The sequence below is a fragment of the Plutella xylostella genome, chromosome 14 (assembly GCF_932276165.1).
Source record: "Plutella xylostella chromosome 14, ilPluXylo3.1, whole genome shotgun sequence".
Taxonomy (NCBI): Eukaryota; Metazoa; Arthropoda; class Insecta; order Lepidoptera; family Plutellidae; genus Plutella; species Plutella xylostella.
In genome coordinates this window covers 7286236-7309813 of record NC_063994.1, presented here as the reverse complement: position 1 = coordinate 7309813, position 23578 = coordinate 7286236, and the positions used below count along the sequence as shown (strand labels likewise).

Sequence of the window (23578 nt, the reverse complement as noted above, 5' to 3'; positions counted from 1 at the left end):
TTAAAAATTTATAACCGACACGACCACATAAAACACACAAAACTTTGTGTGACATCATACTGTCGTTTTTCGCCTCAGAATAATGAGTTTCGGCGACGCTGTTCTATGGGCATAGATTATTCTAAAATTAACATATCAACATATTTCACGTCACATTCGCTCTATGAAAATGCGTCATGTTTCAAAGATTCGAACTAACGAAAGTTTTTTTGTACTTTTCAACAATTTTTTACGCGGTCAAAAATAAATTATAATCAAAAATATCGATAACCAAGTTTATTAAAAATAATATTTGGCCTTTATTTGGGAATATGCATCTGCATATTCCCTATTATCACGCAATCGGCACGCTTAATACAACGAGATAGAGTCGTGGACCGATCGTTGAGAGAGTGACCCCCTGTGTCGGCTTTTGATTGGTATAAATTAGCGAGTGAGCTAAAGAGTTGACGTGACGCATTCCAAATGGAAATCTGCACGCGACAGGCTCTGTTGCCGTTAACGGAATACTTATTCGATTTTGTCGGTTTAAATTTAAAACTGTAGGAAAGAATTGTACGCTACCAGTGCCTCGAGTGCGAGTTTTTTCACCTATCGAGAAGTGAAATCGAAACGCAAATTTGTATGGCGCGGGAGACACGCCACCTAGCGGTAAATAGCTGTACTAGCTCCGCACCATACAAATCTGCGTTTTCGATTTCATTTCTCGATAGGTGAAAAAACTCACACTCATGGCCCTGGTATAAACTACGAATTTCAGGATACATCGATAAATTAATTATAGGCAGGAGTGTTGGAATTTAAAAACAAATGCTTATGTTTACAGCTATTATATACCAGCACCACAGATAATATATTAGTTACTTGTCACCACGAGGCGTACATAAGTTTGTTTCAAATCACCATCAAAGGCCGTTATTTGTGAAATAAACAAACAAAAAACCCGACTGCACGCTAAAAAGATGAAAACAAGCCCCAATGTTAATGGAAAGTATCGCAGGCGGGGACCAGGAGAGGGTTCACCATTTAGCTGAATGTTACTTAGGTACTTTGTGTGGCGGTCAAGTTGTTCCCCGCCTGCGATACTTTCCATTAACATTGGGGCTTGTTTTCATCTTTTTAGCGTGCAGTCGGGTTTTTTGTTTGTTTATAATTATATTTTTTATATTTTATGTAACTTTTTAGTTGTTTTTATTTTATGAAATTTTATGTCAGTAGTCGGGTGTTATTTTATGAACATTTTTTCTTTCAATAATTTTGGTTTTGTGATTTAAATACCGACAATACGCATAATTTTGTAATGTGCTTCAGAAGCCCTTGGTACCCTACACGGCATAGTTGGAAAAATTGTATTTTTTCGATCAACACTTTATGGCCTCTAGAAGGCGCTATATACATTTATTGTAACGTCGCATAGCGTATAACCATCGCGCAATTAATACGCTTCTAACCATACATCATACATCAAAATCTATCAAGCCGTTTAGGCTACAGGAGGGAACAAAGAAACAGACAAACATACATACTTATAAACATACAATCGAAAAACATTACCCTCCTCCTTCGGCAGTCGGGTAAAAACTACGATTTTCTGGTTAAATATACTAGGTTAGGTAAGTTACGTCATAGAATATCGAAACATCGTCAGAATACGCACTCTACTGAGCCTTGCATTCGTCTGACAGTGCCGTACGGCTCACACAGGGCATATTGTCTACATGTTTCTACAAACACCTTCGGAAATTGCCAATCAAATTATACAGCCCATAGCCTACGGTCTCAGCTACTGAAACAAGCCCAGACGTTATTGTTACGTTTCCATCACGTACACAAAAGCACCAACACAACATCCAACTTGAAACAACGACAAGATATTGACATGTGAATTTGCCGCCGGGCCATTCTGCCAATCAGGATTAGCACCAATTCAGATTAACAAAGCGATTGCAAATCGATAGAGAATCTGTTGATAGTGAAGTGGTGCCGTGATGACAACGAATCCCCGTTTAATGAAACGTTTAGGGTTGTTACGAATAATGTCACTATTTTGATCTTATTCGTCTTCTAATACCTCGTTTCAGCTAAGATTCCTGTGGCTTTATGGAGACATTTTTAGTTTTACGGTTTTATAGTACTTTTCTTTTACCAAATAAAATGTATGTTCAGTACCAGTACAGACCCACAGTAGAGTTTAAGGCCCAGTTTGTCATTAGATTAGTTAATCTATACCATAGACTTGCTCTACGAAAATTCGGTTAATCACAGCACTACAAACCATACTCATAAGCTATGCTATGCGTAAATAATTAAAGCATAACAACACACGGACGCCCTGAAAAAATTGGTCAAAAATTCTATTTTGTGTTGTTTTTTGTATTCTCCTAACACTGTAAATGTTTTCTGTTTACGTTTGTATACATGTGTGCTGTTTTTGGTGTTAAATACATGTATAATATTCTATTCTATTTTATCATTGACTTTACAGAACAGTGTAGCGAGCACCGGATTCGATACTATTTTCGAATCTACACGACGGGTCACTTTTACCAAACGCTAAACGTATTTAAATCAACTTTTTAATAAATGTTGTACTAACTGACAGACGTATGACATAAATACGTTTAGCGTTTGGTGAAATTCCACCTAACATATGGAAAAAACAAATGTCACTTTTGGAACTATAGCTTGACAACTTCGTGCGCGACCCTCCTTGCGGGGTGAGAGACGTGGCGGGGGCGAGGTAGCACGACATGCTACACACGTAGAAAAGTGTGCCCGGATTAATCTCACGATAGCTTGTAACTATTTCTGACGTAATGTAAGAGTAAGTAAAATTTTATTCTATGAGTGTTCCCGTAAATGTCATATTTAGCTTAAAATTTATAGTTTGACAGAATTAAAATTAGGATGTCTACCTTCAGAATATCTACCAATTTGATTTTATTTATGTAAAAGTGTTTTATTTTATAAATCAATTTCCATGTCACTTTCATGTTCACTCTCTGTTTGAACTTGTTCATCGTCGTCGTCATCCTCATCTTCATCATCGTTTTCATTAACTTCAATTATAAATCTAAAACAAAAACAAAAAAAACATTATACCTACTTTGAAGTATAATGTACTTGAGTACGCCAGTCATATTAGTTCAGTGTATACTTTATCATCAAAAAACAATACATCGTCTTGTTTTAACTCCGCATTTAACTTTTTCAACGACGGCATACATTTTTTGACATTATACCACTGTGTAATTTTTCTGCGAATGACACCTTCCGTGAAACTGTCAATTTCAATCCTTTTTTTAGGACTTATATTTTTTTTGTGGTAATTTGAAAGTGCTGCCCTGTGCCTCCATGGATCTCGCTTCTTTTATGATTTTTTGAATGCTGGTTTCCGCAAAACCGGTCGCTTCAGAAACAGTTTTTTTCAAATTAATATCGTTTGCGTATTCAATCGTCGACCGGTCATTTTTGCGACTTTCAAAATACTTGTACACTTTATATACAACATCCTTAGTCTGTCGTGTAATAACCTTACTCATTATTGCCGCACCAAGCCTTAGCCGCGTAGCAGGGCTAATCCGGCACACTGTTCAACAGGAAACCCCCGAAGATTATAGTTTTATCATGAGATTTAATCTATAATTTGTCTTGTACATTATACTTCAATGATTTTCGAATACGATTTGTATTTGCTTTGACATTATATTATTGACAAATCATAGATAATAAAACAAATATAAAAAGGCAAATATTCGTTATTAAAAAAGGTTATATGATTATAAAAAATAAAAAGGTAATTATTCCAAGGTTACGGAATCCTTACGATGTGGAATATCGCAACTTCTTCTGGCTGGTCCAGCGGGTCGATTGGAAGCCGTCCATGTTGGACACCACTTTCGAGTCGCAGTAGCTGTTTGGTCATCCTCTCTCCCTCCATCCTTCCTACTATGGAATGTTTCTATCAATTTCAGCACTATTTTCGGCGAAGTTTATGTCGTGTATACTTTCTGATTCTCTTCAAATGTGTATATTTTATTTGCAGAGATTATTACACTATGGAACAATGTCTTTTTGTGTTCCACAACTTCGATTTCACCAGAATCATTCAGTAATTATTAGTGACTTCCATTTTCTTTAATGAAGAAGATTATAATCTTCCACCTTCAATTTTGGTCGCTTTCCCAGTTACAAGAACTGACAACTGACGCACTGTCTTATAGACTCTTCGTCTTTGTTGTTTACTTTTTCGTTTCTGACTGCGCCGCACCAACCTTTAGCCGCGTAGCATGACTGATCCGGTACGCTGTTCTACAAGAAGCCCTTAATTTGAGAAATTATACGATTTGTTATTTTTTCGTTGTTTTGTTGACGAATTATAGATACCTAATAATAATATAATGATAATATTAAAAAGATACCTAAATATTCCAACGATTGTGGAGGCTCCGGCCTCAACACTCATCTTAAGACTAATGGTCTCAGGATCAGTGGTCTCATGTGCGTCGAACTCAGATTATGACAGATTTTACAACACATGTGGCCGCCTCGACTGCTCGGCCGAGACTGCCGTAATAATGACGTGCAGTGCACGCGTTGCCCTTCCCCGCTACCTAACCGCTACCCGCTGTCGTCTTGGGTACCTCGTCCCCTCCGCGTCTTTCACCCCGCAAGGAGGGTCGCGCACGAAGTTGTCGAGCTATAACTTTGCCTTTCATTTTGGCAGTGACAGTTGACGATACGCAACGTTAACGGAGGATTGAATCTTATGCTCGCGACTCAGATGAAAATAGAAAGTACCTAGGTATCTAACGCATTTCAGATTCGATTTCCATTCAACTGTCCGCTGCAGAACTCCTGTAAACACTGTATTGCTGGTGGAATTTTATCTGTGAAATTCCTGAAGGTAGGTTAAAGTAGAAAACATGATAAAATACGCATTTTTTTGTAGTAAATATATTTTGTACCCCTTGTTTCATGATGGATATTTTAAATAAACACTAACAATATTTACAGGTATTTACTTTAACATAATTTTTTGCTTAATTAAACATTTTATTTAAGTCTAGCACGGCACTGTGAACGGATTCTAAATTAGGTATCTCTCAACCTTTCTTCTTATGTTAATTACTCTAAATTACTATTAATTACATACTTAGAATTACTATTAATTACACAATAATCTTTGAAGTAAGAGAGAATACGTGATCTAACCTTACGTCATCCCTAATTTCCTCCTTCCTAATTATCTTGGCTCTGAAATATAAAGGTAATTTGAGTTTAGCCAACGGCCGTTCGTCACAAAGATATACCTTCCTACCACCACTACCCTTGTCAAGTTGCTCTACTTATAAATATACATAATATACTGTTTTCGCGAATTCCCAAAAGTTGTAGAACAAAACTATTTAAAGATGAAGACCATCTGGGTCACCCCCTTTCGAATTCCTTTATCCCACTTGCCACACCCTGAATATGTTACATTGTCAAATCTACCTTTAGCTAGGTATGTTTTAGAAGCAAAGAGTAGTTAATTCTGTCATGTTAATTTGTAACATTGAAAACCTTGTACAACTACCATATGGTTCTCAAAGCGGCAGTATGCATGCGTCTTCGCTAACCCATCTATCCCAACTTTATTCTATTCTATTCTGTGAGGGAGCGCAGTTCTTGTACGTGGCTCTATCGATTGGTACTACAGTCGTCGAAATATAATAGGCCCGTTTGGACAGCTCCAAAATGTATGGGATGACCGCTGGTGTCAAATCTAAATCATAAAAAATCTAAACAATAAGTAACTTTTGGTGCATCAAAAGTTCTTTTTTCTTTCAGCCGTTAAAAATAAGCCAGATTATGTGTATTTTCATATATTTCATCAAGTAAATCAAGAGTACATAGCAAATTTGTGTAGCTGTCCAAACGGGCCTATTATATTTCGACGAGTATAGTTATAGGCATAATTATATTTACTTAGTAGAAACTGGTCTGGAATCGGAATGCAATCTATTATTCACCTGGCATGAATGTCACGTAGCGATGGAACGAACCAATAGGGCTCGCGTTCCAATATTGAATTACCCGGCGAATCCTTGATGGATGTGTAAAGAGGTTATTTGCATAGTTTGCAGGTTTTCACTTAATTATTAAATTATTATTCGGAGATCCGTTGCATTTGTGCAGCTTCGGTGATTAATGCATCATAAGATTATTAAATAAGCTAGGGCATGGCGTACCTAAGTTCTGTAGAACACAAATGTCTTTTGACACGGTTCTAATGGAGTTTACTGTTTACTGGTAAGTAAGTAGGTACCTTAGATCATAAACTGGTACATGAAATACAATCATGTATAGTAAAATCCAGATTTTTATTGTGAAAATTGACGATCACAGTAAATTAGAGTCAGCAATCTTACACGACGCTTCTCTATCTATCCTCATTATTAGCATTCTGAACGAAATACAGTCAGCATTTCCAAACCTTACAAACATTACGTGGTATTACGGTTTACGTTACAAACATACACAATGAAGATTCCTTTTCACAATAATTATGCAATTTGTGAACGTCGCATGAAATATTCGCGGCACTCCGGCTGAAGTAATTAAATTTTCATCCCCTGAGTCAGACGCAACCGCGCGCCGGTACTGAGGTATATAATATGTACCTATATACAATACATACAGAGTGGAATTGTAAATAAAAGTGAGGTAATCTGATAATATTTTTTTACTGATGCGTTCTTTTTGGATTAGTTCTCGGCACAGCCGCACTAATATACCAGGCTAACTGAGAATCTAATAAATACAATAGTTTTTTTCTTCTTCTGCGCTAGTCTGTGTAGTTCCAACCACCGCGCAGCACAGCCATTATATACTGCATGGATGGAAGTGACAATAAAATAGAGAACTATAATCAGTAAAAATTAAATCAAAAACAGTTTCCAGTACGATTAGGCCGGTGACTAAAGCTATTTTAATGTGAAAGTTATAGGGCGTAAAACAAAAAGTAATTCCAGTTTTCTTATCTTGAAACCTTGTAGGTATTCTAGTAATGCGGCTAGATATCTAGACGTGGAGCTTCAGTCCATTGCAGTAATTCCGTAATGAAGATATGTATTATAAGTAGTTAGGTAGTAGGTACACCGCCCTCAAATTTTCTTTACTTTTATTTATTTATGTTTAAGGTTACCTGTAATAAGAGATCGCTCTAAGCGATAAGGTCGCCTATTGTTCATTGTTCCTAGTTTATAAGTTCTCTTTGTATATTTTAATTTGTGGTGTTCAATAAAGATATATTCTATTCTATTCTATATGTACTTACAGCTGCGATTCACCCTTGGCTACTGCTTGGAGATCAGGTACAGCCGTAAGCAAATAAATAAAAAAGCATTTTAGAGCGGTGTTAGGTAGCTCAGTTGGGAAAGCGCTCACCTCTCACGCCAGAGATGCGGGTTTGAATCCCGGCGCGGTATGTATGATGAGTTCTTACGGAGAAGAAATACATTTTGAGGAACCCTGCATATCTAGATATGTGAACCCACCAATTTGTAGTGGACCAGCATGGTGGAAAATGGTCCAAGCTAAGGAGTTTAGACCTTGGGAAAATGAACAGAGAATGGAATAGAACTACGTTACGTCACAATGACCGTGGTGGTATTGGCATTTCGTATAGTAATGGCAATCTAATAATGTTATTTAAAAACTCAATCGATCTTAATTCGTCGTAAGCGATATGTAGGAACAGCCGACAGGGACGATTAATCTTATCTGACTGGAGACCATCAATAAAATCGGATCCGTTGTACCATGGGGTCCGATCACTATAGGATGTCCTCTTCATCTGCTACTGTGACAGTATACTAATAAGTAAGTACTTCTTAGGAGCATGTCTTATAAAAATTGGTAGGTTGGTGAGTTTTGAGTGTACGTAAACATGCGAGACCACTAGAATTTCCTATTTACGAATTTACAAAACCCGTAGAAAAGTTGTGCAGAGTAACGAACTGAAAAGAGGTGGTAACCCTTTTCAGATTATCATCACCCATCAGACAGTGAACAGTGTAAGGTGAGTAAGCGTCCAGCTTCCAACATCGTACGCAACGAACGCATCGCATTTAGTATCTTTTGTATAGAAATTCACACAAGTCCATCTCATCGGCATGGCCGACACCGTTTATCCGTACATTAATGAAAATCCGTTTGTTCCGATACCTATGATACCGAAGGTGGACGCTTAGCTTTACAAGGGTGACCACACACACTGAACAGACCACAAAGCCCATGTGACGCGACCCTTATCAAATGGTATGTGGGTAATCTGCGCTTTGTGTAGCTCTATACATGGTGTGGACAGGGACTTTATCAGTTATCGACCCGAAGGCAAGCTCTTCAAGTTCAACGGACACACAGAATCCGGCAGTTCCTTTGGGTTCTGGGAGCGACACGGTCGTTCGAACCGCAACCAGACTTAGTAGAAGTGCCAGGTCTTTCGAGAACTCCGTAGTTCCACCAGGCTCTTGCAAACGTGTGCGGGGGAGACCACAACGCAAGTTTGAGGAAGGCAGACTTACTGAGCCGGTCTATGTCTTAGCGCACTAGACCTCCGGAAGCGACCAGAGCTAGGTGTGAGCACTAAGACGACCCCACGAGTATTGCCGTTCTGTCCGCGCGTGCGCCCTTTTATATGCGGCTTCTGTAGTGGGGAGTGGCGGCACGCGGCGGCGGCGAATCTTGTTTACTTCTTAGTGGCAGTGGAATCTTCCATGACGTCATCGAGTGGCGGCATCGGCGGCGGCGGATGTTGTTTACTTGCTAGCCGCCGTGGAATTTTCCGTGACGTCGCGCTGTCTTCTTGTTTCTATGGTGCGCGGGCGTCACAGAGTAATAGATACTTATTTGCTAGTAAATTTTGTTACAGGGTCATTAAATTAGGTACCTACTAGTTTTTTGAGAATTTGGAACAGACTATTGAAGCTATATTCGGATATTTCGGTGATTGAAAGTCTAGATCTATCTGAGGTCACGCGGGAATTAAAACAGAAGTCAAACTGTTACAATTTTATTGTTTAACTTTACATCGAGAAGTCAAGATTTTATTGAACTAATGTTTCTACGTCAATTGTCTCTTTATCCCAACTTGATTTTGGAACCCAGAAGATTAGTTTTTTGATGAAATACGGTAAATGAAGATATTTGTCAAATTCTGTAAGAAAGTGATGTGTGCTGGAATAGTTCAGCTTTCCTACAATCCACTTCGGTATGCTGAAAAAGTTAATTTGTTTAAAACAAGTTCTACACATTATGTTTCGGTGTTTATCTGTAATCAAATCCTATAATTAACTAAAATTTTGTTTACTTCTATCTTTATAGGTCACTTCACTTCGTGTTATTTACGGAATAAAAGATAATGATATCGATTCTGAAGGCAGAAATTTTAAATTTAGCGATGTCAAAACCTTAATTTCTTTGTTTAAAATTCGACTCTATGATTGTTTCCGTAAATGTCATTTTATGCTAGCAATTTTTTTAGTTTGTCAGCGTTAAAATTAGAATTTCTGCCTTCAGAATCAACATCATTGTCATACTTATTAGGTAACGTATTCCTGTTTTGTTGTTATTATACCTAGTTCAATGTTGTTTTTTTTTTTTTTAACAAGTTTTGTATTATTTCTGTACAGTAGGACTATATTTATAATGATACTTACAATAAAATATGCTTCATCATTAGTCTATACATACGTATATAAAATTTAGCTTCGGCTGGCAAAAACCTAACATAGTTATCCTTATTTATTAAATTACTAAGTAAATACGCCAACGTTATTTGACAACTGAAGTTCCTTGCACGAACGACATTACTATGTTTTACATTTTGCTTATTTATTGCATATTTAGAATCACCTGTAACATAATAAAGTTATTATTTCAAAGTTTGTATTTCATAATCTTGACCTAACTAGGTGACGACATAGGCGAGATTAGGATAGCCCTTGAGCAGCATAAAAACAACAAGGCTCCGGGTGAAGACGGAATTACTACAGAGCTTCTGAAAGCTCGTTGCTATTGCAATCCTCGAACACCTCCAGAGGCTCTTCAATTCGGTTCTTCACAATGGCATTACACCGGAGGCATGGTCTGAGAGCGTCGTGGCAATACCAAGACTCTTTAAGAAGGGTGACCAAACCCTTCTGAAGAACTATAGACCGATCTCGCTTTTAAGCCATGTATACAAGCTCTTCTCAAGGGTTATCACGAACCGTCTTGCCCAAAAGTTAGACGAGTTTCAGCCCCCAGAGCAGGCTGGGTTTCGAAAAGGCTTTAGTACAATAGACCACATCCACACAGTAAGGCAGATTATACAGAAGACCGAAGAGTATAATCAGCCTCTGTGTCTAGCCTTTGTGGACTATGAAAAAGCCTTCGACTCCATCGAGACCTGGGCAGTTTTGGAATCCTTGCAGAGATGCCAAATCGATTGGCGCTATATCGAGGTGTTGAGATGTCTGTACAATGCCACTACTATGACTGTCCAAGTACAGGACCACAAGACAAGACCTATCCAACTGCAACGTGGAGTGAGACAGGGGGGTGTGATATCTCCGAAACTGTTCACCAATGCATTGGAAGATGTCTTTAAGACGTTGGACTGGTAAGAAAGGACATGGCATATGTATAAATGGCGAGTACATGTCACACCTCCGCTTCGCGGACGACAACGTTATTATGGCAGAATCTCTGCAGGAACTCAGCTGGATGTTAAGTGGCCTAAATGCTGCTTCACGACGTGTAGGCCTCGGTATGAACTTGGACAAGACGAAAGTCATGTACCTACAATGCTCACATCAAACTGGAGCCGGTCGCCGTTGGTGAGGCAACAATCGAAGTTGTGCAAGAATATGTCTACCTCGGGCAGACTATTCGGCTAGGCAGAAGCAACTTCGACAAGGAGGCTGCAAGGCGCATCCAACTGGGTTGGGCTGCATTCGGGAAACTTCGTCACATATTCTCCTCGGCCATTCCTCAGAGCCTGAAGACAAAAGTCTTCAACCAGTGCGTCCTGCCAGTGATGACGTATGGTGCAGAGACGTGGACACTGACGGTAGGACTGGTCCACCGATTTAAAGTCGCTCAGCGTGCTATGGAGAGAGCTATGCTTGGGGTTTCTCTGATGGATCGTATCAGAAATGAGGTTATCCGTCAGAGGACTAAGGTTACCGACATAGCTGTCAAAATATGCAAGCTGAAGTGGCAGTGGGCTGGTCATATCTGCCGAAGAACCGATAACCGTTGTGGTAGACGAGTTCTCGAGTGGAGACCACGAACAGGTAAACGCAGCGTGGGACGCCCTCCTGCCCGCTGGACTGACGACCTTAGGCGGGTGGCGGGTGGTGGTTGGGTGAGGAACGAGGACCGAGTGTTGTGGCGCTCCTTGGGAGAGGCCTATGTCCAGCAGTGGATGATTATTGGCTGATGATGATGATGATGATGATGACCTAACTAAGTATAAGTACTTAAATATTACCTGAAAAGAAGTTTAGTTAGTAAGGGGAGTTATAAGTTAGATTTATACTATCGCAGCCCGCTGGCATCTGGTTGAATCTCCGTTTTATGAGTAAACGAGTATTATAAACGAGTCTTATGCCACATAAGTCTTGGCGAAATGATGATTCTACCAAAAAAGTTTAGACCTTACGAGTTATGCGAAACGAGTTTAGGGTAATAAAGATTAGACGAGATGAGGGGAACCCGGTTGAATCACTAGCGCATTCATTGGATGGCGCTATTCAATTGTATGACTAAAGGACAACTCTAAAGGACATTTAGTCACTACTTGACGTAGTGACTAAATGTCATTATGACTTTGAAAACCGTGTTTTTTTAAACATACACCATTACTCGATATTTTTATTGACTGCGATCAATAGCAGGGCTATACATGGTGATGCACCACCAAACAAATGCTCACAATATGGATTTTTGTACCGGAGGCACGCAAAAAACTGATCCAAGGTGTCGATTTTCAGCAAATTTATAAAAGTGTCAATATCTCGAAATGATGATGGGCACAAATATATGGAAGCTGGGACCATCACCAATAGAAATGAGTGATAATTATGTCGTTGAAAAGGTATTTTTTTGCAGAATATGAATAACGGAAGCGCTAGTCCTGATTTACTGTTCAATTAGAATAATCGTACCTTGAAAGTTTTTATATTTTATTTCTGTAATTTTAATGTTTTTGATATTTTTTCACATTCATTTCTAATTTTTATAACAAAATGATCATCATTCATTATAATATTATATTTGTTTATTCTCTCAGTAAATAAAACCAGTTGAAAGTAATTTCTCCCATTTTGATTATACGTGTTTACGTGTATTACGCCCTAACTGTCATCAGGAGAGAGAGTGCAATGCCATAGAAAAATACTTCCTTCCGACAAATATATTTCAAAATGGACAACTTATACGGATTTGTCGTGATAATATTTTTTTGCTATCTTGAAAAGAGCTATCCAACGATGTATGACTCATCTTTATTGGACATAGGTCCCAAAACGCCCATTGTCATTTATCGAATTTTTACTAAGGTCATATTATGATATTCTGGCCACTCATGAGCTGGTCTATCAGCTCTTCAAGGCATATCGTTGACTTTTGGGACACCCTGTATACATATTTGTTTCCATAGCACCTCGTGGTCGGGTATTGTTTTAAATATGTGTGAATTATGTTAAGTTTAGATTAGGTAATTAATATAAATAAGCATAATTATGTGGCAACATAGGTCTCTAGCTTGTAATACATAAGTATGTTGTGAAATAAATAATTAATTTTGCCACATAATACAGGTATTTACACACTGTTACCATGGTAAATGCGCTAACAGTATGTCCCCACATATTAATTTTATTTAAATGAGATCTACTGTGAAAAGAAGTTAAAGTCGATTTTGCCATGAACATGTTTTATATTGTATATACTTTTATAACGTGTACAAAAATGAGATAATAAAGTACAACCTCCAAAATCTTTATAAAGAGACGTTAAATCGTAGGAACTTTCTCTCCGTTATAAATAGTAATAATCCAATGCAATGAGCAATGGAAAGCCACTGTATAGGCATTTGACCCCCCTATGCCACATAGGTCTTACTCCTAGTCAGATAACACCCAAGTCAGATTCCTAAACGGAACAGTATAGTTAAATTTGTCAGGCTGTGTCAAAAGCCTTCTTTCTCCTTCTAACATATCCTCTTCTCTTAGCTCGTCGTCCCAACTCTTTTGAGAGACCCAGAAGAGCATTTTCTTCACGAAGGTAGGCAAATGGACATCATTGTAGCGATACACCAGTGGGATTAATTGGTGTGTGTTTATGTAGCTTATTTTTCCTGTCAGCCAGTCTGGTATGCTGAAAATTATATTACTAATTCACTAACGGTTTATTTGAAAAACAAGCGACATAGTAACGATACTATTACTACTGGTGGCGGTACATGGTGTTGAGAAGTGGTATAATAAACCGAAAGGGGGTGAAAATGGGAGTCAATCTGAACAACTTTTGTTCCTCAACTTTTGGAAATTTGCGAAAAGTATATTTTCAAATGGTAGTTAATTATTATTATTATTATTATGTTGTGTCTTTACCATCACGGGACCATGGGGTCCCGGGCATTTGGAAGGCGTGCATGGGGCCGAAGCCAACACGTAGAGGCCCGTTTGACAACATTAATCTATATGAAATGTGACACCAACCGACGATTTTCCCTGTGTAAACTATAGAGTAAACCCAAGGAAAATCCCCGGTTAGTGCAGGACTATTGTAGGATATGGAGAAAACTAATACAGGGTTATGGAAGCGGGTGCTAAATGGACTGGGTAACTGGGACTATGGAAGGACTATGCCCCCTGCCTGACCTATATGTTTCACACACGGATAAAAAGGCAGGGGGTGACTCGCACACACAGTAAATGGGCCCCCCAAAGCAGTCGCTAGAACATTACAGTGACGTAGCAACAAGGGGGCAACATGGCATGAGGTGCTAAGGATGGAGAGTTATTCCACGGCTCTCAGGACAATCGCGTTATCGGTCAAGATCCCTACAAGCACCTTACTGGGTAATACATCCTTCCTCGAGCATTGCTGCTCTAGCGGTACACCACTCAAGCCAGCCAATGAAGGCAAGCAAGAGGTGGGAGATCCTGTTCCTCGTCAGTGTTCACTCTGGACAACCAATAAAGGCAAGCCAGAGATGAGGAACAGGGGTTCTCCGCGGCATCGGGTGGGTGGGGTCTTATTATTATTATTATTAAACATTACAAATTAATTGAATTAAAAAATAAATAGTTAAGTACATTCATTTCTTATTTCGGTCAATGTGTACACCTAGTCACCTACGCAATGCCTCACAATTGGACTATCCTTTATACAATATTATAATGAAATCCACTTACAGCGATAAATGTCTCACGATGTTTCTGTAACTGCGGGTGTAAAACTTGGCTTCGGTCGGCAGGTACATGACTAGGCTCCGTCTGTTTGTCACGCTGGTCACCAGATACACCAACGACATACTGGTCCGAAAAGCTCGGACTAGGATTATCTTACCATCCTTTATATTGGCCTTGGTAATTTTGTGCTTTACTTGACCTGAAAATAGCGTTTTTAACCACTAAAGAAAAAATATTAAGGATCTTCGTGGCATAGATAAACAGGCTCACATACTTATAACTCCCCTATATTTAGTTTTTGTGTTAGATACTAAAATGTAAAAACACAGAACGTACCTACACTACAGGATATAACAAATTTAATGTATATGTCGCAGGCATCTGGTTTAATCTCCTGTTTGATTGAACCGCTAGCCCGTTCATTGGATGACGCTACTCAGTTGAATGACTAAAGGACAACTCGTCAAGTGGTTGACTGTAACGTCCAACGTCTTGACTGAACGTTATTCAGCGAAGTCTTTAAATGGGATATAGTATTGCAACTTTGTAATGTCTGGTTAGGGTGAACGTGAACAAAAAGACTATGTGTCAACAAAAAGACTATGTTACAAAGCTCTCATCTCACAAATTAACTAAACAATAACAATAAACGTACCTTGATATTGTTGTTCATAATTATCCAGTTTCAGCACATTTTTTTCTTTGAAACTATCCGCCGGCGGTGTAATAATAGGTAAATCCACACACTATTTTAACATAAATATTGCACTTTAAAGCTAATTTATTTGTAAAAAATAACAATACAAGTGCTTTTTGTGTCAGCTGTTCGCAGTTAGACGCCATATTTGTTTTATTCACCACCTTACTGATTTTAAGTCCGCTAACTAGTTGGACGTTTTGTGACGCTTGTACAATCAACGTTCGGCCTAGTCATACAACTGAGTAGCGTCATCCAATGAATGGGCTAGCGGTTCAATCAAACAGGAGATTAAACCAGATGCCTGCGAAATATATATCACATACCAAAAACATTTACCGTCCAACCAAATCACAAATATCTGACTTTGAACAAATATCTAACCCCAACCGGGAATGTAACCTGGGATCTTTAGCATTTCAGATACAATCATTATAACCACATACCATATGGTCGTTGGGATGTAAACTTTTACTCACTAATATTCTAAGAGACTAATTAAAAGATATTTGAGGCAGTTAATTCGGTATGTTTTTATGGCTAGAGCCAAATAAAACTTAATTAAAAAGTTACCGAGTATAATTTAATTTCAAAATTATACGTACGAACTACACGCTTTGATGTGGTAAAGTTATAGAGGTATTCTCTGTCAGCCTGTAAAAAATGCGATTATTAACTTAGCAATCGTAAAAAAAACATGTTATATACCTAGTCACATTTTTTTGTCATTTATTCATGCAAAAGATAATAATCATAGGTAAGTACATTCAAATGAAATAAAATCAAATTAAAATACAATTATCTAATGAAAGTCACAACAAAATTTATCTAATAAATAAAATTTACCTTTGCCTCATCTACATAGGACAATAAAAAAACGATCACTGTTCCTACAGCGAAGCAGGAAACGATATGGTATTTATTCATCATAGCTCAAAGCTAGCTGTACGCCAAAAGCAGTGAAATACATAGATCCACTTATTATATTATTATTATGCATCGACTATATGTAGAATAAACCTGTCTGCTTCTAAGTAAGTTCACGTTTGCTATGAACACTAATTAAAATTTTGTTTACTTTTTACTTTGTTTATATTTATATGGACCGGCCGGACGCCACAGATAATTTATTGATTGGAATGTTAATAATGAACTGAGTGTTTTCAATCATTTATTTTATTTATTTTTAGTTTTAAAAACATACGTTGATGCTGTAATAACCTGGTATTTGGTATGAGAGGGTAGAGACCGTTTCACCGAATTACACATCGGTGAAAACCATTATTAGATTGAATACCCTTAGGTATTCAGTTTACTTTGATAAAAAATTCTCTGCACCCGAGTCCGCGTTGTTCTAAGCTTGGGACATACATAGGGTTGAAGGTTGAAGTAAAAGCTATACGACAAGAGCTGGTGACAAATATCAGTATTAGTGCCAATTTTTGCATAGTCGGTTAGAGCATAACCAGGTATTAGAGGTTGACTTTTGACGCATCTGTCAAGAATTTTATATGGAGATGACGTATAATTGATAACCAATCCTTGGTCGGTTAGATAACCGACTATGGAGAAATTGGCACTTAATGTTCGAGTCATGTGTAATGCCGATTCGTCCCATCACAGCGCTGTATTTTATACTAATAATGCAACGATATTCTAATAACTACAGTATCAGTGCAAAAGAAACTTCTCGGCAAATAACACCCCACTACTACCACTGAGATCTTATTTTGAATGAGTTTATTTGGAGATTTCAGACGACCGAATGGCGTAGTGGTTAGTGACCCTGACTACTGAGCCGATGGTCCCGGGTTCGATTCCCGGCTGGGGCAGATATTTGTTTAAACACAGATATTTGTTCTCGGGTCTTGGATGTGCCCGTAAAATGGCAATAGGCCCGCCCCCTATTACATTGGGACTAACATAACACTCTGGCGAAAAGTGGGTGCAGCAATGCAAGGCGTGAGTGCGTGTGTTATTTGGAAAATTTGTGACGTTATTCATTGGATTGGTACAATGATTGTTATTAGGTTCAAAATTAAAACGGTTTGACAATAAAAAAAATGCGGTTTTTTTTTTATGTATTATTGTAAGTGACACACCATCTTGTTCGTATATTGTTAATCTTCTTCTTCTTCTTCCTTGCCTTATCCTTATTTAGGGTCGGCTTTGTTGGTCATGTCACGCCATTTTACCCTATCCTCTGTCATATCCTCATTCACTCCACACTCTCTCATATTTTCTTTCACGCAATCAAGCCACGTCTTTCTTGGTCTTCCTCTCTTGCGCCTTCCTTCGGGTCTCATTTCCAACACTTTCTTTGTAACATAATCATCTTCTCTTCTCATGACATGCACAAACCAAGAAAGACGATGGCTTTTCATCTTCTCCACTATAGGAGCCACTTTCATACTTCCCCTTATATATACTCATTTCGTATTCTATCTTTTCTTGTAACACCACACATCCATCTCAACATTCGCATCTCTGTCACATGCATCCTTTCCTCATCGCATACTTTGGTTGCCCAGCACTCAGCCCCATACAACATCACCGGCCTTATGACGCTTTTATATATTTTGCCTTTGATCTTAATTGGCATCTTGCGATCACACGTCGTGCCGGAGAGTTGTTTCCATTTCATCCATCCCGCATTCATTCGTCTCGTCACATCCCTGTCAATACTTCCATCACTCTGTGGAAGGGAGCCGAGGTATCGGAAATCCTCACCTACTGCCAGTGGCGAGGTACCCAGAGATATCGACGCAGCTGAAGTAGGCCCTCCGAATTGACAGAACATATATTCTGTTTTGGTCCTACTCAGTCTCAATCCCACACTCTCTAGGGTATCTCGCCACTGGTTCAGTTGCACCTGTAATTCATCCCCACTCTCATCGACAAGCACGATGTCGTCTGCAAAGAGCATGCACCAGGGCGCCTCCTTCTGAATTGCAGATGTTAATGCATCCATTACCAATAAAAATAGGTATGGACTCAGGGATGAACCCTGGTGCACGCCTACTCTGACCTCGAACCTGTCGGTGACCCCGACTGCGGTGCGGACCTGTGTGTTGGCACCTGCGTACATGTCCTGAACAATACTTATGTACTTTACGGGTACACCCTTGTTCTGCAAGCACCGCCAAAACAGGTCTCTCGGGACTCGATCGTAAGCCTTCTCAAGGTCAATGAACACCATATGCAGGTTTCTTTGTACAGCTCGAAAATTTTCCATCAATTGTCTCACTGCGAATATGGCGTTTGTTGTACTCCTTCCAGGCATGAACCCAAACTGGTTTGCCGATACTGTCGACTCCCTCCTAATCCTACTTTCGATAACCTTCTCATACAATTTCATCGTGTGTGCCATCAACTTAATTCCCCTGTAATTTCCGCAATCTTGAATATCTCCTTTCTCCTTATAAATTGGCACCAGATAACTCCCTCTCCAATCAGTTGGTATTGACTCCTCTGCGAAGATTTTATTGAAAAGATAGGTCAATCAATAAATACCATCATCTCCCAATAATTTCCAAAACTTCTACAGGTATGTTATCTGGGCCAACAGCCTTCCCATTACCCATTTTTCGTAATGGAAGCTTGACTTCCCATTCATTAATCTTATCTACCATTCTTAATTAAGGCCCTCCGGTTCCGGTAAACCAACTCTATCATTCTCTACATTCAGCAATTGTTCAAAGTAATTCTTCCATCTCACCTTTATTTCTTCATCTTTTGTTAATACTCTTCCATTCTCATCTTTCATACATCGTATCTGAATCATATCTTTTGCATTTCTTTCCCTATTACGCGCTAATCTAAATAGCGCTTTCTGTCCTTCCGGCTTTTCAAGTTGTTTATACAGTTCTTCTTGTACTTGGGACCTTGCAATCGCCACAGATGTTTTAGACTTCTTCTTCATAAGCTGATATATTTGCCTTTTCTCTGCTCTTAATTGGCCATCTATTAGTTCTTCTTGCCAATTTTTAAATGCATTATTTTTGTCTTTCAAGGCCCTCTGTACTTCTGCATTCCACCACCATGTTTCCTTTTCTATCTTCTTGACTTCTTTTGTCTCTCCCAATACAGTCTTTGCCGATTCTCTTATGGTATTGGCGATGACATTCCAATGATCATCCACACTTATGTTTTCATTAAATTCTACTTCTCAAATTTTTCTTACTATTCTATCTTTAAAATCTGCTGCAAAATTTTCATTTTGCAGTAGCCACCATTTGGTCTTTGGTACATGTTTTTGCCTATAATTAATTCTATTGAGATCAATATCTAATTCTACGAATAATAATCTATGTTGACTAGTTAGAGGCTCCCCGGGTATAACTTTACAATCCTTGACTTTTTTAATATCAGTTCTTCTGGTTAACATGTAGTCTATCTGTGTTGCATGTTGAGCACTTTTATAAGTTATAAGGTGTTCATCTTTCTTTTGAAAGTATGTGTTAACCAGAGCCAAGTCAAATGCTGTAGCCATTTCTAATATGCACTCCCCTTCAAAATTTCTACTGCCAAATCCTTTACCTCCATGTACGCGTTCGTAGTCATAGTTATTCTTGCCAACATGCCCATTGAAGTCGCCTCCTATAACCAGCTGATCATCAGAGGGTACATTCATTAAGGTGGTATCAAATTCTTCCCAGAACTTTTCCTTTATCCTTCCATCACATCCAGCTTGGGGTGCATATACGCTCATAATAGTCAACGCCAGGTCGCCCAGTAAAATCCTTATGTAAATTATTCTATCACTGACTCTATTAATTTCTATTATATTATTCTTAAAATCCTTATCCAACACAATTCCCACCCCGTTTCTCTTCCCGTCTTTCCCCCAGTAGAAGAACTTGTATCCATCCGACAACTCTCTCGCCTTCTTTCCTTTCCATTTCGTCTCCTGTAGGCACGCGATGTTAATTCTCCTCTTCTGTAGTATGTTTGCAAGCTCGTAGGATACCCTGTTCGTATATTGTTAATCTAAGGTGGAATTTCACTAAACGCTAAAAGTATTTAATAGTCTGTCAGTTAGTACAAAATGTACATGTATGTAATTTAAATACCACTTTAAATAAACGTTTGGTAAACCTAAGTTTTGGTGACCCTAAGTAAAGATGACCTTCTATTTTCTCAGGTGTGAAACAGGCAGTACCTAAGCCTTCTAGAGTACACGAAGCTGGCTAACAAGGTAACGGAATATTACTTACGAACACGAGTGCATTTGCAGTTTAACGATGCGGTGATGAAGAAACTTCAGAAACTGAGATGTTGAGAGTCGAAATCGGGTTTCCAAACAACGTGGGTACGGGTTTGTGAATATTGCTTGTGGTAATGGTTATTCTGGCTGGTGAATATATTGAACGGGGTTTCTTGAAAGCTAGCGTTATTGCTAGATTATGCACTACCTACTAAATAGTTTAAAAGGCGGAGCCTTTGTTTGAATAAAAAGTAACCAATAATAACATTGATATAAGTATATTTATGTACCTATTTGTAAAATAATTTTAGGCAGTTTCAAAATATACACGAAAATTAAGGAAAAATAATTACCTTTTTCTTTTTTAAATCGGAAAAAGTGTATTTTCGTTACATACATAACATAAATTATTGTCACAACATAGGAACTCAAACGTAATTCACCCAGCCGTAGGTGAATATTTAAGGAACAAGTGTGATTGTGGTATCAACAGCTTCTCCTCCAAAGCCTCGTCTTCCCATTCTTGTTGAGGTACGAAGAACAGCAACTTCTGTACGAAGTCAGGGATCTTTTTGTCACTGAAAGAGTGTCTTCGGAGCCACACGTGGTGGGTTCCGCCGTAGGTTTTGGAGTTTAGTATCCATTCCGGCCACCTGTAATTTATTTATTTATTTAAACACTTTTTTGTGTACAATTACATGGGTATTACAGTAAAAGATGGAGAACATTAAACTAAATTGATATACAAGGGCGGACTTATCGCCTCAACGCGGTCTCTTCTAGTCAACCCTGGTAAGGAGACAATTTACAGTCAAATAAAATATTTCTGAGGTCCTGTATCGATAGATAGATGATAATTTATTACAAGCAAAAACAAAAATTACAAAAGGAAATCCACAACATAGACGGTACAGTTGGCGGCCTTATTACTCTGAGTAATTTCCTCCAGACTACCTCGGAAGCAGGTACTCAAAATACATCTTTCGTTATTGATCGTAGCTAGGAGGAGCTGGCATCGAAAGGGTATGCTCACTCTACCATCTATCTTTAAGAGTCTGTGTGTGTGTTAAAAGTTGTCAATGTGTATTGTGGATTTTTAAACCTAAATGTCCTAAGATATTAATGGAAACTTTATTGGAAAAAGTGTTATTTATGTATTTTAAGATTAATGCATCCATCTGCTCTGTATGTTTTCTTAACAATAATAAAATAAAAAATAAAAATAGTAATAAAACTTTACGGTCTAAGTTAATGAGGTAGATACTTACAAGGAGACGTGCCGAAGCATCCATCTAAACGCCTGCGTATAGAATCGGGCCCTCATCGGGCTGATCGACACAGGACGATACGGCCTGAACGCAAAACTCCTCGCCAAATACACTATAGACATACTCATTTTGTACGAAGTTATCAGTACAGCATTCGTTTTCGTCGACAGAAGTTTGTTTGATAAACGATAGTAGACGAAGTCGTTTATTGAAGGGTAAGGGATGTTGTGTACGGCGTCGGCTAAGTTTATTTTTCTTGGTCGAGATCTTCCTTTGTGGTCGTAGAAGCGGTCAGCGTCGAGTGACCTTCTGGTTTCATCGGGCTCTGGAAGGATGAAAATGACCTTCAGTAATACAATACAATATAACTTTATTGAAAAACACACAATATTAATTACGTTACAAGTAAGAGTAATCTGATAACAAGTCATATGGCACTAATGACACGGTTCTACCTTTTTTGGCATAAGATTTATTTGCCTAATCTCGTATTGCATAGTAACGTTTGGTCAAAGTCTCGTTACGCCGAAAATCGTATGGCATAAATCTCGTTTAGTAAAAAGTTATTTCGCATAACATTGTTTAGCCTAATAATGGTATGGCCAAATCTTCAATAGCCTAATAATGCTATGGCATAGGTTTATTAGGTTTATACAAATTAATTATATTCGTTTGGCTTTAACTTTGACTGAGCGTCTCCCTACATAGCGCAAACTGGTGCCTTGTATTGTTTCCGCTGTTTGGAAAACGCTCCGCTCCGCTTCGCTGCGCTCCGCTTTGGTTTTGATGAACTTGTGCACCTAACATGCTCCTCCTCGCTTTGCTCGTCGTCGCACCTATTTTTAGGTTTCGATCTCATGGGGTTTGTAATAAATATATTGGTCGTTAACTTTCGATTTTTTGATCATACAATATCGTGATTTTCGGGATGTAGGAGAAAAATACCACAATTTGTACATTTACTACGTACTTAATATATTATTTATTAAGATAACATTACGAGAAACAAGATTATACATAGGTATAGACGAACATAAATTTGAGCAAACGAAACTTAGGTGTTTTAAGATTGTGCCTAAAGAGTTTTAGACGAAACGAGCCTTATGCCACATAAGTCTTGGCAAAGTGATGGTTCGGCCAAAAAAGTTTAGACCATACGAGTTATGCGAAATGAGTTTTGGTCAATAAAGATTATGCGAGATGAGCGGAACCCGTAAAATGCTGACCAACACGAGTATAGATAGAAAGATACATCCAAAATTATAGATCATCTTCACTTTCAGTCATGGTAATCAGCATTTTACGGCTTATCAAAACTTCCAAAAAATTAATTGACTCTACTGGAAAACAAAACTAGGACTCCTGGATGTTTGATTATTGCTTACACATTATACATCTAGATGGTAGCGGAATTAACTTACATAAGTATCTATCTAAAAATAAAAAAATAATTAGTTATACTCATATATAAGTTAGATAATACTCACTCACCATCTTTATTTTCAATATATTCATGATCTGTAAAATTGTTTGCCTGAAAATTTGGAATAATTTGCGGTAGGTACTAATATTTTTACATAAACAACACAAACATAAATTTTAATTATAAAAAATACACATACATATACATCAGTTACACAGTTCAAGAAACAAACAAAACTTATAACTTTCCATAACGTGAAATAACAATGAACGCCACACATTTTAACACCAACACAAAAAAAAAAGTTATACGTTCGAAGCCATTATCAGTCAACCGTAACTAAACGAAAATTCCGGTTTACTGTAACTTTCATAATATTACAACTGAGTTTTTTTTTCAAAATTGGTTAAGCCGCCCAATAATTTTATTTTCTATTTTACTTTAAGGTATGGCACAGTTAATAAAGCTATGTGAAAACTGAGTGTGCAATGTCAGAAAGCAGCTAATGTACAGTTTTCGGTCTATACAACTCGG

General features: G+C 38.2%; 3 protein-coding genes across 4 annotated transcripts; all 3 read right to left on the bottom strand.

Annotated features, from left to right (window-relative positions):
* Positions 1-12971: 12971 nt before the first annotated feature.
* On the bottom strand, positions 12972-16180 carry LOC125489479. The gene is made up of 4 exons (XM_048625447.1): positions 15994-16180; positions 15753-15801; positions 14454-14649; positions 12972-13410 (listed from the first exon to the last, which is right to left on the bottom strand). Exons 1-4 carry the CDS (start codon positions 16075-16077, stop codon positions 13158-13160), a joined length of 582 nt encoding a protein of 193 aa, XP_048481404.1. The 5' UTR covers positions 16078-16180; the 3' UTR covers positions 12972-13157.
* A 3135-nt stretch (positions 16181-19315) lies between these two features.
* LOC125489536 (craniofacial development protein 2-like) lies at positions 19316-20377 on the bottom strand. Its single transcript, XM_048625559.1, has 2 exons — positions 20364-20377; positions 19316-20117 (listed from the first exon to the last, which is right to left on the bottom strand). The coding sequence occupies exons 1-2, from the start codon at positions 20375-20377 to the stop codon at positions 19316-19318; spliced, it is 816 nt and encodes a 271-aa protein (XP_048481516.1).
* A 238-nt stretch (positions 20378-20615) lies between these two features.
* LOC119694362 lies at positions 20616-23578 on the bottom strand. Of its 2 annotated transcripts, XM_038120604.2 has the most exons (4): positions 23244-23578; positions 23113-23155; positions 21622-21946; positions 20616-21006 (listed from the first exon to the last, which is right to left on the bottom strand). In XM_038120604.2, the coding sequence occupies exons 1-4, from the start codon at positions 23322-23324 to the stop codon at positions 20793-20795; spliced, it is 663 nt and encodes a 220-aa protein (XP_037976532.2). In that variant the 5' UTR covers positions 23325-23578; the 3' UTR covers positions 20616-20792. The 2 variants fall into 2 exon arrangements, 1 of the variants encoding a protein (XP_037976532.2); XR_007267036.1 differs by lacking the exon at positions 23113-23155.

What these genes read in the sequence shown, in the direction of transcription:
- LOC119694362 (XM_038120604.2), bottom strand. Translation starts at nt 23,324, where the DNA reads ATGTGTGGCGTTCATTGTTATTTCACGTTATGGAAAGTTATAAGTTTT. An exon ending in ACTGTGTAACTGATGTATAT is followed by an intron (nt 23,156 to 23,243) that starts GTATGTGTATTT and finishes CCAAATTTTCAG; the next exon opens with GCAAACAATTTTACAGATCA. An exon ending in ATATATTGAAAATAAAGATG is followed by an intron (nt 21,947 to 23,112) that starts GTGAGTGAGTAT and finishes TCATCCTTCCAG; the next exon opens with AGCCCGATGAAACCAGAAGG.
- LOC125489479 (XM_048625447.1), bottom strand. Translation starts at nt 16,077, where the DNA reads ATGATGAATAAATACCATATCGTTTCCTGCTTCGCTGTAGGAACAGTG. An exon ending in CACATCAAAGCGTGTAGTTC is followed by an intron (nt 14,650 to 15,752) that starts GTACGTATAATT and finishes CGCTATTTTCAG; the next exon opens with GTCAAGTAAAGCACAAAATT. An exon ending in ATCGTGAGACATTTATCGCT is followed by an intron (nt 13,411 to 14,453) that starts GTAAGTGGATTT and finishes TATAATTTTCAG; the next exon opens with CATACCAGACTGGCTGACAG.